Source organism: Xyrauchen texanus, chromosome 48 (assembly GCF_025860055.1).
Source record: "Xyrauchen texanus isolate HMW12.3.18 chromosome 48, RBS_HiC_50CHRs, whole genome shotgun sequence".
NCBI classification, from domain to species: domain Eukaryota; kingdom Metazoa; phylum Chordata; class Actinopteri; order Cypriniformes; family Catostomidae; genus Xyrauchen; species Xyrauchen texanus.
Genome location: NC_068323.1, coordinates 26,706,014 through 26,722,128, shown reverse-complemented (window position 1 = coordinate 26,722,128; position 16,115 = coordinate 26,706,014). Strand labels below are relative to the sequence as shown.

The 16,115-nt window shown below is 42.0% G+C and overlaps 1 protein-coding gene across 1 annotated transcript in view; it reads left to right on the top strand.

The window, feature by feature from the left end:
* Positions 1-15,588, top strand: part of lmcd1 (LIM and cysteine-rich domains 1) — a 109,653-nt gene extending 94,065 nt beyond the window's left edge. Inside the window, exons 5-7 of the mRNA XM_052121709.1 lie at positions 8,000-8,215; positions 8,445-15,083; positions 15,359-15,588. Coding sequence (XP_051977669.1) covers positions 8,000-8,215; positions 8,445-8,588 — 360 coding nt within the window. The 3' untranslated portion in view covers positions 8,589-15,083; positions 15,359-15,588. The remainder of the gene's footprint in view (positions 1-7,999; positions 8,216-8,444; positions 15,084-15,358) is intronic.
* The last annotated feature ends 527 nt before the right edge of the window (positions 15,589-16,115 follow it).

Below are 16,115 nucleotides of genomic sequence, written 5' to 3'. Positions count from 1 at the left end.
CTATGACTTTTATAAGCGATCGGGGGTACGGTATTTGCCCCAGGGGCAAAAAAGCGGCCGAAAAATCCCATAGACTTAACATTGCGACAAACTTTGACGCGTCACAGCTCCGATCGAGGATTTCACAGAAACGTGTGATTTGCCACATTTGAAGAGGCTGGCAGGCTCTGTAAGAGCATACCTCAATATGGGGTAAACGTTTCACCCCTGGGGGGCAGGAGCTGCCCAAAAATGCCCCAATTGACTTATAATGGTGTAGGACGGCCCATGAAATGAAATGGCATAGAGATTTTGTATTGAACATAGCTCTGGATCATAGTGTCATAGAGACGAGGGGGCGGGCTCATTTTACTCAGATGACCAATCAGTCTCTCAGGATCATTGTTAAGCTATCAAGCCACGCCCTAGCAACCATTTAGAGCACCTTAGCAACAAGTCCCATAGACTTCTATTGAAACAGCTCAAAGGGATATCTCCGGATAGAAGTCTCATAGAAACACAAGGGTGGTCTCGTTTGACTCGGGACAGCAAACAGCCAATCATGAACCACCTCAACACTTCCTAGCCACTCCCTAGCAACCATTGTTGAGCACCTTAACAACCAAAATCAGGCAAGGAGACTTGATTAGTATCACTATGGTAACTGCCTAGCAACCACATGTGGCAGTTTACTCCTAGCAACCGGGTGGTAACAAATCACATATCTCTGCATCAGAAAAACGTAAAGACTTCTGGGTTGGTTTATTTCAATCAGGATGGCAAGGACACTTGATAAGTATCACTATGGTAACTGCCTAGCAACCACATGGGGTTACCCTAGCAACCGTGTAACAAATCACATATCTCTGCATCAGAAAAGCGTAGAGACTTCTGGGTTGGTTTATTTCAATCAGGATGGCAAGGACACTTGATAAGTATCACTATGGTAACTGCCTAGCAACCACATGGGGTAACCCTAGCAACCGAGTAACAAATCACATATCTCTGCACCAGAAAATGGTAGAGACTTCTGGGTTGATTTATTTCAATCAGGATGGCAAGGACACTTGATAAGTATCACTATGGTAACTGCCTAGCAACCACATGGGGTTACCCTAGCAACCGACTAACAAATAACCTATCTCTGCATCACAAAAACGTAGAGACTTCCGGGTTGACTTAATTCAATCAGCATGGCAAGGACACTTGATAAGTATCACTATGGTAACTGCCTAGCAACCAGATGGGGTTACCCTAGCAACCGAGTAACAAATCACATATCTCTGCATCAGAAAAACATACAGACTTCCGGGTTGACATATTTCAATCAGGATGGCAAGGAGACTTCATTAGTATCACTATGGTAACTGCCTACACACGTCAACTCTCTTCTGTGTTGCAAAAAAATTCCCTTGCGTACCTTACGCCCTCTAGTAGAGATGTAAAGCAAAACAAATTAAAGGGGCCGGTCATTACACTGTTCATCTCATCTCTCAGAGCGTATGCTGTTGGATCTATGGCGCATATCAGCAGCTTTCTCCTTCTCTGCGCGGTAGTGCAGCTTTGCCCCTGGGCGCTTCGACAGCGCTCTCTAAAAGAGAATTTTTGTAAAAGAGTTTAATTCTCTAAAGAGCGATACACAGCGGTGTTGAGCATCTTTTTTAGGACGCGTCTTTATAAAGATGCCCTTCTGCCCCTGTATAGTTCCTGGATGCGGTCTAGTGCTCTCCGCTCCTGATGGTCACAGGCGCTGCCTCGTGTGTCTGGGCCGTGATCCCACCGAGGCAGCGTTTGTGGATGGTTCGTGTTCTCACTGTGAGACCCTTACGATGACAATGTTGCAGTCGCAGCTTTCCTTCCTAAAAAGGAATGCCACTCCAGCTGCCCCCCGCATTGCTCCTTCTTCCCACAAGATTGAGGAATACTTGGCTGGCGATGAAGGCGATTTGGGGATGGCAGCGGGCTCAGTTTCGCCGGGTACATCCCCACGAACCACCCGCCCCCCGACACTCTCGTTGACTTCCGCCCTGGCTCGGGGTGACAGTGACTCGCCTCACGGCTAGTCTGCCTATCCTCTTAAGCCCCCTGAGCTAGATGATGAGCTCGCCGCTGCATCAGAGAATGTTCCGGCGTCTGAAGTGGAAGACTCGACTGGGCTGCCACCTCACTAATGAGCGTGCGCAGTCAGTGCCACCTTGTTCAGGCCAGGCACGGCGGTCCCTCTAAAACATTTCCAGAAGCTCCTGGGGCATATGGCGTCCTCCGCGGCGGTCGCGCCGCTGGGGTTGATGCAAAGAGATCGCTTCATCACTGGTTCCAGACTCAAGTCCCGAGATGAGCGTGGTGCCGCGGCACGCACTGTGTGTTTTTCACCCCTGCCTGTTGATCCGATCAGACAGAAACACGACGGTAGCATACATAAATCAGCAAGGCGGCGTACGCTCCCGTCACATGTCACAACTCGCCCGCCATCTCCTCCTTTGGACTCAAGTCACTGCATGCCACTCACATCCCGGGCAGCCTCAACGTGGCAGCGTATGTGCTATTGCAACAGGCTACGTTCAGCGGAGAATGGAGGCTCCTCCCCCAGTCAGTCCAGCTGATTTGGGAATGGTTTGGCAAGGCACAGGTAGACCTATTCGCCTCCCAGGAGACTTCCACTGCCCGCTCTGGTACTCCCGAACAGAAGCTCCCCTTGGGACAGATGCGCTGGCACACAGCTGGCCCAGGGGGCTGTGCAAGTACGCATTTTCCCCTGTGAGCCTTCTTGCACAGGTGCTATTCAAGGTCAGGGAGGACGAGGAACATGTCATTCTGGTGGCCCCCTACTGGCCCTCTCAGACATGGTTCTCAGATCTCGTATTCCTTGCGACAGCCCCTCCCTGGTGAATTCCCTTGAGGAAGGACCTTCTTTCTCAGGGATGGGGCACCCTCTGACATCCGCGCCCAGACCTCTGGAACCTCCAGGTCTGACCCCTGGATGGAATGCGGAAGATCTAGCTGGCCTATCACCTGCTGTTGTAGACATGATCAACGAAGCCAGAGCTCCCTATACCAGGCAACTTTACACCCTGAAGTGGCGCTTGTTCACAAATTGGTGTTCTTCCCGGTCTGAAGACCCCCAAAGGTGCACAGTTGGGTCAGTGCTCTCATTTCTGCAGGAAAGATTGGAGGGGAGGCTGTCTCCCTCCACCTTGAAGGTGTATGTTGCCGCTATTGCGGCCCACCACGATGCAGTAGACGGCAAGTCTTTGGGTAAGCACGACTTGGTTATCAGGTTCCTTGGAGGAGCCCAGAGGTTGAACCCTTCCCGGCCAAGCCTGGTCCCGTCCTGGGATCTCTCAGTGGTCCTCTCAGGCCTTCAGAGACCCCCCTTCGAGCCGCAAGAATCAGTTGAACTCAAGGCCCTCTCCCTGAAGATGGCCCTCCTGATCGCACTCACCTCCATCAAGAGGGTCGGGGACCTGCAAGCGTTCTCTGTCAGTGACACCTGCCTGGAGTTCGGTCCGGCAGACACTCAAGTCATCCTAAGACCGCGACCGGGCTACGTGCCCAAGGTTCCTACGATTCCCTTCAGAGATCAGGTAGTGAACCTGCAAGCGCTGCCCGGGAGGAGGCAGACCTAGCCCCTTTGTTGCTGTGTCCGGTACGTGATTTGTGTATCTATTTTGACCCCACACAGAGCTTTAGACGTTCTGAGCAGCTCTTTGTCTGCTTTGGTGGACAGCGGAAAGGGAACGCTGTCTCCAAACAGAGGCTTTCCCACTGGGTTGTTGATGCCATAGCATTGGCCTATCACACCCAGGCCTTGCCCTCCCCCTTGCGGGTTCGAGAACACTCGACGAGAAGTGTGGCATCCTCGTGGGCACTGGCCAAGGGCACCTCCTTAGCAGTCATATGCAGAGCAGCGGGGTGGGCAACACCCAATACCTTTACAAGATTTTACAATCTCAGGTTTGAGTCGGTTTCTCCGGTAGAACTCGGTAACGCGGTAACAACAGACCTAGCGCCTTGCACCTAGCGTTCTTTCCCTCCGCTGAGGTAATATCGTGCGCTCTTATCCCAGGAGATCCCACTAACTCGTCTCCCTGGATGACTCCTCCCTAACCATCTTGTCCGCTAATTCAGCGGAGGAATTCCCCTATCAAACCCAATGAGAGTACTCAAATTACTCTGTACTGGAATAGGTGCTCCACAGGTCGGGCCCCCGTGTGGACTTGTCCCCCTGAATGTATTTTCTGCGGTACGGTCCCCATGGAATGGTTAATTTTTGGGTGAACCATTCCTTTAAGACACACTTATGGAACAGCCCTCCAGTCATCATAGCATTGCTAGTGACTTTGATGGATTCAGTGGGCAGGAATTTTTCCTCCTGCTGATGATCTGAATGTCTGTTTTACACACATGCATATGGTACATTCAGAGCTACAGGCTGCTAATAAACATACAGATTTACAGCCACAGTCTAAATGAGTGTTTATCTTAAGCTGCTTTGTTGGGACTCATTACTACCTTGTAAAGTCCCACTGACTTTTTTTCTTTAAATCAGATGAGAATAGTGCGGTGCTGCCTGTTTTCCAGCTTTTTGGCATTTTTGCCTGAAGAAATCACATTTTCTGGGAGTTTTTATTCCTCCTACACCAAACTAATGCTTTACATGAGTTATTTCGACTTGGGCACTTTTTTAGAGCTTAGATGGATGTTTGGTTAAGAAAGAAATGCTTTCTGTTCAAATTCCAGAGCACATTTCAGTTCCACCACATGATCCATCATTGTACAGACAGTGTTAAAAATCTGAAAAGACTCTGATAAAGCCTCTACTAACATGAAGTATTTGACTACAAGTTATAAGCATTAAAGTAATAGTTCATCCAAAAATGAGTTTCATTAGAGTTTCGAGTTTCGTCAGTTTCATTATATGGAAAAGAGTGGTCATGTACATTCTTCAACATTATTCTTTTCCACGGAGGAGTTTGGAATAGTACAATTGCAAGTAAATGCTTGAGTTTGAAATGAGTTTGATTTAGGCTTTGTGACTAAATTCATTTTTCAGCTTGTGTTTAGGGTATTATTAGCTGAATGTTGACCTGTTATTTGAGATGTATTCCATGTTTAGGACAGATTTCCACACAGATAGAATGAGCAGAAGTCTACCTGATACAATTTGTGTGTTTTTAAAACAATTACATCTTCATACTCAGACTGAATGAGAAGTGAATGACATTATGAAACCAAACAAACATCTGCTTATTTCAATTGATCATAAAATTAATCCTCAGTTTGCATTTACATTTATTCATTTAGCTGATGCTTTTAACCACAGCGACTTACAAATAAGAAATACAGCATTAGCGATTCATCTTAAGAAGGCAATAATATGAATACAGCAAAAGATATTAAATCCTACAGTGGTGGCTTGAGTGATCGGATTTTCAGTAGAGTACAGTACAGTATATCTGTCTCCAATCTATCCTGGAGGGCATTTACACTTCAAATAGCTTTCCGATCAGCAAAAACGCATGAAGTGACGATGTATTAATACCCCCTTAATGTAATACCCCCTTATGTAAAAATAAACCTACACCACTGACAGACACGTCACCATGGCAACAACATAAAGACCCCCTAACCGGGGTACCTCAGGTTGAGTGCTTGGGACCCTCCTCTTCTCCATATACATGACATCATTGAGATCAGACCCCCGGTTAAGGGGTCTTTTTTTGTTGTCATGGTGACGTGTCTGTCAGTGGTGTAGGTTTATTTTTTACATACTGTATGTGTTTGTGTGTTTAGCTAAATGAATAACATTAGATTTAGATGGTTTAGTGTAATGTAATGCTAAATAAATGTGAACACAAAGCATCAATTTTATGTTAAAAAATGTTTTGTTGCAATATCAAATAATTTGTACACCCACCTTTATAAGTTCTCATGTCATTTTTATTTGTGTACCGCTTTTCACAACACACACAGGAAATTATGCTATAACAGAAAATAAAGCTGTAATGTCTTAGTCATCATTGTGCTATTTGATACAAATTTTATTTTAGATTGTGCCTTAAACAGTAAATAATAATTGTATTTAGAAACCCAGTGAGCAAGCAAAGGGTGTCTGTGGAATGGAACAAAAAACACCATAAGATGTTGGTTAATCAATGGAGGAAAAAAACCCTGGGAAAATAAAGGCTCACTTTGGGGTCCAGTTCCCCTCTGGCTAAACAATATGAATAAACCAATATTTGTTGTTTATCTGTAGATACAATTATAGTAGTTTAAATTAGTAAACTCAGTTATTTATGTTTAGTATGTTTAAACAAATGATTTATGTTAACTGTAAGTCTTCGACGTCCACACTGTATTAACTGTGCACGTAGATGCAGTATTCTTTGTTATTTGGCTGATGAAACTAACTATGTTGGCATTTAGTTCATTGTCTATGTATTCCATTGTAAGAGAGTGTACTCCATCCTTTGACCTAGTTGATACAAGTAACAGTCAGTGAGGGGCATCGAAGACAGGCTGGAAGCTTATGGCAGGTAATTTTGGTCAAGTCCATCCTGAGTCCAAGGTTCAGACAGTGGCACATGAAGTATCCCATGTCTTGGAGTTGGCATCAATTCATCCTCTGTGAAGTCCATCGTAGTAGACTGAAGTGAAGTCTGACTGGCACATGCTACACAATTATTACACAATTATTACACAATTACATTTCAATGGGTTAGAATCAAATAATGTTATTCTTCCTTGCTTTTAGTGAAATTAAAATATCATGCTTTTATTATTTGGTTTGTTTTCTAAAATATTTTAATACATTTTCTAAAAACATATATTGAAAGAAAAATTATATATTTCAAGGCACAAAAAATAAATACGTGATACATGCAACCAGAATTTACCCTGTAATCTGTTTAATTTATGTACATTTCCAGACCAATCAAACAACTGACCCCAGTGGCCAAAGCTGGAAGTGTTTTTGACAGTTTTTGAAAGTGTGTTGTATTTTTAGTTGTAAACTATGTAATGCAGTCAACAGGACTGTATATTTATAAATTCTACTTGCTAACCCAAAGCCCAGCCCTTAACCTAAACCTAACTGTCAGTGGAGTAAAAATGTAATTTTAGAGCAACAATCCAACCTCTGAATTATGCTCACCTTTGTTTATGTGAACTCAATTACACTGCAAAAATACATTGTTTTCTTATTGAGTATTTTTGTCTTGTTTATCAGGAATTTTTCCAGGAACAATTCTTAAACTTGATAAGCAAAATGACACTTTTGAAAACAAGACAAAATTAGTCATGTTTATGCTTATAAAAAGAAAAAAACTCTTTGCCAGTGGAGTAAGAAACAAAAATAATAAATTGTATTTTATTTTTCTTAACCAATTGGCAAATATTTTTTTCTTGTTTTAAGCATAACCCCACCAAGTTTGATTAGTTTTCTCTTAAAACGAGACTTAAAGTTTCATCCCATTCTGTTTCTCATGTTTTTCTTTGAGGCATGTATAGATATTTTTAGAGGAAACAAGTACAAAAATACAAACAATTTTTTATTGTTCTTCCTGATTTCCATGGGACCAGAACCTGTGTCTCAGTGATTTCTTATGCAATACTCTATCAGTAACTTCAGAGGGAAAGGTAAATTGATGCAGAATTGTCTGATGGGGAATGGTGCTTATCAATAATTCAGTAGAATGGGATCAAATAATTCAGTAGAATGGGATCAATTTCAAGGTACATGAACATTGCGAAGCAGAATATCGATTTCCTGTGTGATCATGTTGAAATTTCCAGCTGTGACAGATTTGAAATAATCTGCCTTTATTAGAAATAAGTGTTGCAAAGCTGAGGGTAATAATCTTGGATGATGTTCCCAAATGTCTATGGTGGTTATGGTCCTAGTACCTGAAATAGGGATTTCTTGAATGTTCATTAGTAACCTTTTCAAATGAAATGATTAATAACAATATTTATAGATAATAATATAAATAATGACTTAACGACGGTCTGTCTCTCTCAGAGCTGCAGTGGTTGTGGTCAGGTGGCAGCGATGGACAGTCCTGTAGTGTACGCTGACAGGTGCGGGTATGAGAGACTCTGGCACCCCACCTGCTTTGTGTGCAGTGAGTGTGGTGAAGCTCTAGTGGACCTCATCTACTTCTGGAAGGACGGAGCACTGCTGTGTGGACGTCATTACTGCCAGAGCATCAGACCTCGCTGTCTGGGCTGTGATGAGGTAAATCTATACACTTCTTAGCCAGATAAACATATTCTTTTAGTTTAAGGCTTAAAAAGGACTAAAGGATTAGAAAGAATAAGAAAATTAGGACACTGAGTTGGTAAGGGTAGTTCAGTCGAGGCTCTGAATTTAAAGTTGGAACTATATGTAGTATAATTGATGCTAAATGTTATATACTGTACCTTTATATTGATTCTCTATGTGTCTCTCTTTGTCTTTTGTGTAGATAATCTTCTCAGTGTTGTTTCATCAAGACACTGATGGGAGCTTCTGGCATAAGGAACATTTCTGCTGTTGGCTGTGTGGACAGAACCTCAGAGTTCAATGTGGATGTGACAACCACCAATCAAAATCATTCTCAAACCAGTAAAGTACTGGCTAAACTGGCACATAACACACATAGCCTTCAGTTTTTGAAAAAAACAACTAAATATTTTGTCATTTACTAATTAAAGCTCATGGTTTTTTGGGTGTGTAATTTTGTCTTTGCATATCAGCAAGAAAATTCAAACTGGTGTCATAGAATCACAATACTACAGTATACCTACACAGGGCTGCCAATAAGGGTGGACAACTGAACCTTTTGTACCGACCCGGGCTTGAGAAAGGATATTGTAGAGCGCAATTTAGCCTACTTTATAAACATAAAACAGAATTAACTTTAAACACTCAATTTAGCGCCACAGTGAACATTTCACCTTATGACTGTCATGAATCTTGGCAAAAAAAATTCACCACAGTCATGTATTTTTTATGAGATCAGACCCTTTGATGGCTCTGTGAGCTCATTTAAGACACTTAGGATGCTGCATTAGAAAGTAGTCGACAGTCACTAGATTCTGGAACAGAGCCTGTTTCAACTGCCCTAAAATATTTGATACCATAAACATTGTGTTATGTGTATAAGCTTACTTTACTAAACTTTCAACTGATGTAGAGGTATACATGATCAAAATGGTTAGTCATGCAGAAATCTTTCTGCTTGCTATTTTTTTCTTGACTACTTTGGGGATTAATCTGTTTATGTAAAAAGCAGCCCACACCCCGTGTACTTGTAGACAAACAGGCAGAGATCATGACACTATGATACTACACTCTTTTGGTTAGTTGACATTCATTGATGATGTGATCAGTTGGGTGTGTGAGGTCTTAAGAAACTCTATGCATGATTTCTCCCTATCGTCCCATTAACTGACTGCATGTTATAAACCAAAACTAATTCAGTTTCTGTGATTCTAATGTATCTGAAAGTAAAAACAAACAAAAACAAAACAGTACATTCTCTAAAATCTCTCATTTTGTTTCATGGAACAACATGAAGGTGAATAAATTATGGCAGCATTTTTAGTTTTAAGTGAATTGTTTCTATAATGAATATGTTTGACACCACAAACATGAAATGGGGCCTAAAACTAATTAGCAATAACAGTTGAATACAGATGGTTTAATGCTGCTACTTTCATGCACACACTTGGCTTCATGTGTGAGTTTTGCTGGCAGCCATTAGAGACACAAGCCAGAGACTGACAGCCATAAGCACATAGGTGAGAGTTCAGGGAGTCCTTATAAATGTTTTTTTCCTTTAGCTCTGCCATTAGTCCTTTTCATTGCAAATGAGTTTGTAAATATTAGATCACTTCCAGATTTATGCTTTGGTTTAATCTAGCTCAGTATGGATGAGCGTTAAAGAGCATTTGGTATTTTAATGTACTGTTACTCTCTGCTCCCACTCATCGTCCAAACAACAATAATTGTGTTTGAGTTAAAAGCATCATCAGTCTATATTAGTGAGGTTCTGTAATGTTGGTCCAGTGGATGTTTGGATTCCTTGGAACTGTGTTTAACTTGAACTATTTAAAATTCTGGAAGTAATATGATCTGAAGTTTTGATTCTTGCGCTGATGGTTTTCTTGCATCTGATGAAGGTGTGTGGGGGGGCACTCTCAAATATGCCTATTATGTGAACATACAGTATGCCTTTAAATTAGTTATTTATACATGTTGTCATTTATTAATTTAATTTAGTTATTGTTTTTACATATAGGCATTTATTCATTTACGAGTAGTGTTGTCAATGTCTGAACTGGAAGAGACATCGGAAATATATATATATATAAATGCATCCTGAATTTTCGGTTTCGGCCCAGAATTTTCAAACCAATAAAATGATCACACTTTTATTGAAAGTAACACCAAAATTGGGCAGAAAATATATTAAAACATTATTCTTTATTCAGTTCTTTAACAATCAAATTTAACAGATTTTTTTGTACAATTATCCAAATAATGTAACGTTCTAGATAGGGCTTTTTTTATTTTTTATTTATTGTTTTAATTAATTTTACAAAAAATAACGTGTTACAATTTTTTTACGCAATTAATCACATGCCCATAATAAGGAAGATTCCTGAGAAATGCAAGCTTGCAGTACCACCTGTTTTCTCCAGAGGGCAGTAAGTGAAATTTCAGCTGTATGAGCAAAGCGCAGTTTATACAGTGAAGAAAACACTTCAGCAGAACAACAAAAACATACGTTACGTTCTTGCATTCAAAACGCTCGAAGGAGCGCAAATGCGATCTGAGGGATCTCACGATGTGTTTAAAGATTGAGCATTAAACTATATTTAACTTGAAACAGTGACCTAAACATTTTCTGTTTATGACGCAACACACCCGAGACGTCTAACGTAGGTGTATATTGACGGGCCCTTAAACAAGCCCTCATAATAAATCTCCAACTGATTGACAAATTCACTTGTGAAATGGATTGCTGTGAACTGTATGCCAATGATTGACTCTTGAGACTTTTGCATGAGCTCGCTGCTGCATCGGAGAGTGGTCTGTTGTCTGACACGGATGACTCAACTGGGCTGCCGCCTTCGGGCCAGCACGCTCAGTCTGATGCGCAAAGTGGACAAAACACGCTTCCTCGACGCACCTGTCTCCCAGTTCGGCCTCTTCGGCTTCGCCCAGCAGTTTTCAGTGGTGAAAATGCAGACGGAGGCCATATCTCACATCATGCCCCGCCGCACCTCCAGTGCAGCCCGTGCCCCGCCCAAGAAACGTACAGCTCCGCCTCAACCCGGGCCCAGCTCTCAGCCCCAGCGTTGAGCACCCCGCAGGAGGTGCACGGCCCCGGTCTCACGAACCCCTTCGAGGACCCGGAAGGCTCCCAAGTGTTCCTGAGACAGACGACCCAGGGACCAAGATGTTTGCTCCGGACCTGGTAAGCAGACCACACCGTGGGGGTGGAGGCCGGGAGGAGAATCTTCAGTTAAACTTATTTACTTTGCCGTACCCATATTCTCAATAAAAGAGCAATTCCCTTTGTCTCTGGGTCACCTGGCCCGCAAATGCCATTCTCACGGCACTCTGCCACCACACCTCAACATTCCCGGCACATTGGATGCAGACCTCTTGCCTCCAGCCCCACGACTGTTGTCCCCCGGCCAGCCGGTTCTGACGAGTCTAGAGGACGCCTCCGCGGGACCTCCTCCTCACTCAATAACCCACCCCTTGCAGGGTGTGCGGAGCAAGGAAAGTGCTTCGAGTCTTCTCTCAGCACCAGAGCCTCGGGACGTGTTTTTGCCTCCCAACGCCGCATTACCTACTCAGCCCTGCGGCGAAGCCCTTCTGGGTATGTCAAAAATAATCGTCCCCTTAGTGCCTCTAGCAAGGAGCTTGGTTGCTGTCACTTCCCAATCCGTCACGCTGGCTGGCCAGGACCATTCCACTCGGTTATGAAATTCAGTTTGCCAGCCCAATGCCATTCTTCACATGTGACCTAAAAGCCCATGTGATGTATTTCACTACTCTTTTTCTCCCCCAGTCTGGGCAGGTGTGGTCTCCGCAGGGTCTTTTCCCCCTGAAAGAATAGGAAAACTGGGAAAGTTTGCCTTCCCCGATGCATGTGATAGCGTTAAGATGGCCCTGGCGCGGCCTGCTCCCATGCTTGGCACGTCGCCTTGTTCCACCCTGTCGGGGGTAAAGAACCAGAAGGCATTGATGATTTTATGGGGCGTTGTGGAAGGGTACATGCAGCCTGGCACTTCCGGTCGCTTTGGCATGTAAAATACCTGCCCGCTCCTGTGTCAGCAGTACACGTACATGGCTCAGTGCATGCCGTGATTTAAATTGGACCCCTAGTGTTGCTTCTTCGACACAACGTCGAAGTGAGCGACAGACGTGGAACGTAATGTAATGTAATGTAATGTTCGGATGTAACCTCCGAACGAGACGTTGTGTCCTCCTGGCCACGTCGCTGAACCGAGCCACTGTTGCGTTGCTTTGAAGTATTTCCACACCACTGAAATCGGCCTTTGCTGGGTAGTGCCGTGATTATGGCTAGATCGATTGAGAGTGAAACCTGAGCAATGAGGGGCGTGAAGGCATATATTTTCGGCCTTTTTTCGGCCAAAATTTCGGTGCATCCCTAATATATGTACACAACATTAAAACCACCTGCCAAATATTGTGTAGGTCCCCCTCATCAGCAGTTACAGAAATACTGAAATCAGCCCATCTGGCACCAACAATCATGCCACGATCCAAATCACTGTGATCAGTTTTTTCCCCATTCTGATGGTTGATGTGAACATTAAATGAAGCTCCTGACCTGTATCTGCATGATTTTATGCACTGCACTGCTGCTACATGATTGGCTGATTAAATAATCGCATGGATGATTGTTGGGGCCAGGTGGGCTGGTTTCTGTATTTCTGGGATTTTCACACACAACAGTCTCTAGAATTTACTCAGAATGGTGTCAAAAACAAAAAACATCCAGTAAGTGTCAGTTCTGTTGATGGAAATGTCTTGTTGATGAGAGAGGTCCACAGAGAATGAATTGAACTGACAAAGTCTACATGAACTCAGATAACTGCTCTTTACATTTGTGGTGAGAAGAATATAATCTCAGAATGCTATTGAGCTGTTTTGGTGGCACGAGGGGGACCTAAACAGTTTTAATGTTGTGACTGATAGTTGTGTATATATATACTTCAGCTATTTAATTTGGAAAAATAATTGATTACTGAACATACCATCTGGAATGTCAACCTTTTGAATCTGTTTAACAAGTAGATCTTTGTAAGGTTCTAAGTATTTTACAGAGACAAGTTCAACAATACAAAGATGTTTTTCTCATGGCTTAATCTTTTTCAACCTAAATTTGAATAGATGGCAAAAGTTGGGCTTGTGTTGGTATATGTCTAGTTTGCTTGCTTGGTCAATGTAGAAAGAAGACTTGTTAAATATATTGTGTTGTTTGTTTTAAAACGGCATTAAACTGTGCAATAGGCTTTCGTGACATTTTAACCTTTTGCTTTATTGAAGATATTTTGCCTAGTTTCTTTAAAATCTTGCTATGCTTAGCTGAAAGTACTCTGTGTTATGTACATTACACATTATATGTACAACTCTGATGAAATACTTTGATGTGAATAAATTAGATGAATCTTTGTTTTACCCTGTCTTAATTGTCTCTATTCAAAGTATGAAATACACAATTATAATATAGCATAATTCACTAAGTGTGGGTGATCACAGGACTTCATGACTACAGACCTGTTGCTCTCACGTCTGTGGCCATCAAGTCATTTGAGAGACTGGTGTTGGCCCACTTGAAGGACATCACTCTCTGCTAGATCCCCTTCATTTTGCTTACCTCCCAAAGGGGTCTGTGGATGATGCTGTCAACATAAAGACTGTATTATATCCAGCAACACCTCAATAGACCTGGGACTTCTGCAAGAATCCTATTTGTGGATCATGCCTGATCTTCTCTCAACCAAATTTACACAGCTCTCCGTGGCAATCACAATCTGTCAGTGGATCAGTGCTTTCTCTCTCCACTGCTCTTCTCACTGTACACTGATGACTGCACTGCAAAGGACACTTCTGTCAAGCTCCTGAAATTTGCAGATGACACCATGGTCATTGGCCTTATCCGCGGTGGTGACGAGTCTGCATACAGATGGGAGCTTGAACAGCAGGCTGTCTTGTGCAGTCAAAACAACCTTGAGCTGACCACGCTCAAAACAGTGGAGATGATAGTGGACTTCAGGAGAAATCCCCCCAATCCCCACTCACCATTCTGAGCAGCAGTGGAGTCATTCAGGTGCCTGGGCACTACCATCTCACAGGACCTGAAGTGGGACACCCACATAGACATGAAAAAGGCTCAGAAGAGGTTTTTGTGTCTGTCCTGTGTACATCTATAACTCTCTGGTTTGGTTCAGCCACCAAATCCGACAGAAGGAAACTACAACGGACAGTCTGGATGGACATTTATTTCCTTGTGTAATAAAGCTAATTTTGATTCTGAAAAATGGACTGAGACACCCAACTAAAATGATCTGAATAAAGAGATATGAATCTGAGAATACAGACTACTTACAATGAAAATTTGAAGGCAAAAAATAAAAGTGAATAAGAATTGTTAAAACTAAAGAAATTAAAACCAGTTACAGCAGCTAAACTATACATTTTCCCATATACATTCATATAAAATGTAAGCTTTTTTAATTGTATTTTTATCTGAGAGCCTGGTGTATAGGACATAGCACTTTTTATTGAGAATAAATCATATTTTTGATAATCTTAAAGAGTACAATTGGTTGCAGGGGAGCTGCATGCTCCAAGAGATGAGAGAGCGAGCCAAGATTTTTGTTCTGTATTGTTACTTGTTGTCCCCCTCTGGTGGTACTCTGAATAAATCACAGTCACGTTCGTTCTGCGGCTTCCTTTAATGATGTCATCAGAGAGCGCTCAGTAATATCTTCCGTCTGCTGTGTCTTGTATTCGTGTATCAATCTCCTTAAGAAAGTCTTTCTGCTCACGTTCAAGCTATAAACGATCATCGTCGGTATGTAACGTTCTTTAACGTCATCTATCTATGCTTAGGAATATTATCATGTAAGATGAGATGTATGTTGTTATAATTGTTGTATAGATTTTCGGGTGTTCTCTTAACCCGGCTGCGGTATAATCAGAATAGTCTGAGTTAAGTTATGTCTAAAAAACCTTTAAATAGTAATTTAATTGTGTAAAATAACAAGTTATTTGTACTAGTATTGTTTAAAACGTGAATAGACCCAATGTGAAGATTTAGTACTCATTTATGTATATCTTTGGTTTCAGTTTTACCCTACTTTTGGTCATCATTAAAGAAGTAAACGATTCACCTTCGTCCTGTGTGGTGATTAGAGGAGGAGTTAAACTGTCTGTCAATTTACAGGAAGGGTTGTAACAATGACGGAACAATTTTTCTTCCAGACCCTCCCAGTCCACAAGAACATCTGATACCCTCTGAATCTAGAATTCAGTATTTTCCACACCAGGTATCCTGTAATTCCATCAATGTCTAATGGTGGATGTGGACAGAAGCAGACACAGGTTGAAACGACACATGTTCTGCTATTGACGAATAAACAGATTAAATCATAATACACCTGATGTCAGACCTGGGCGTACATGAGCAACTTCAAATCGTGTATCGGTACTACAAGGCACCAGCCAAGTATTGCCATAGAGATGAATGGTGTAGCTAAGAACTCCTTAAATATGTCAGAGACACGTTCTTATATTGTTTGAGTTTTTTAATTATTATTATTCAATCAGAATACAGAGCTATTTTTAAATGGCTGTCATTAATAAATGGGTTAAAAATAAAATAATTTATTTAACGTATGGCGTAAGGGCAGCTCAATACTTATACTGCTCAATGCAGTATAAAAGATTGTATAGTACATTATGTAAATGCATATGATCCAAAATATAACATATAAAAGTTACAAAGTAACAAAATAATTAAAATGATATCATATATCATTGTCCAGTTGTTTGATCAATTCTAACGCAGATGGTACTGCCTCCATAAAATCGACCCAATTTCCCT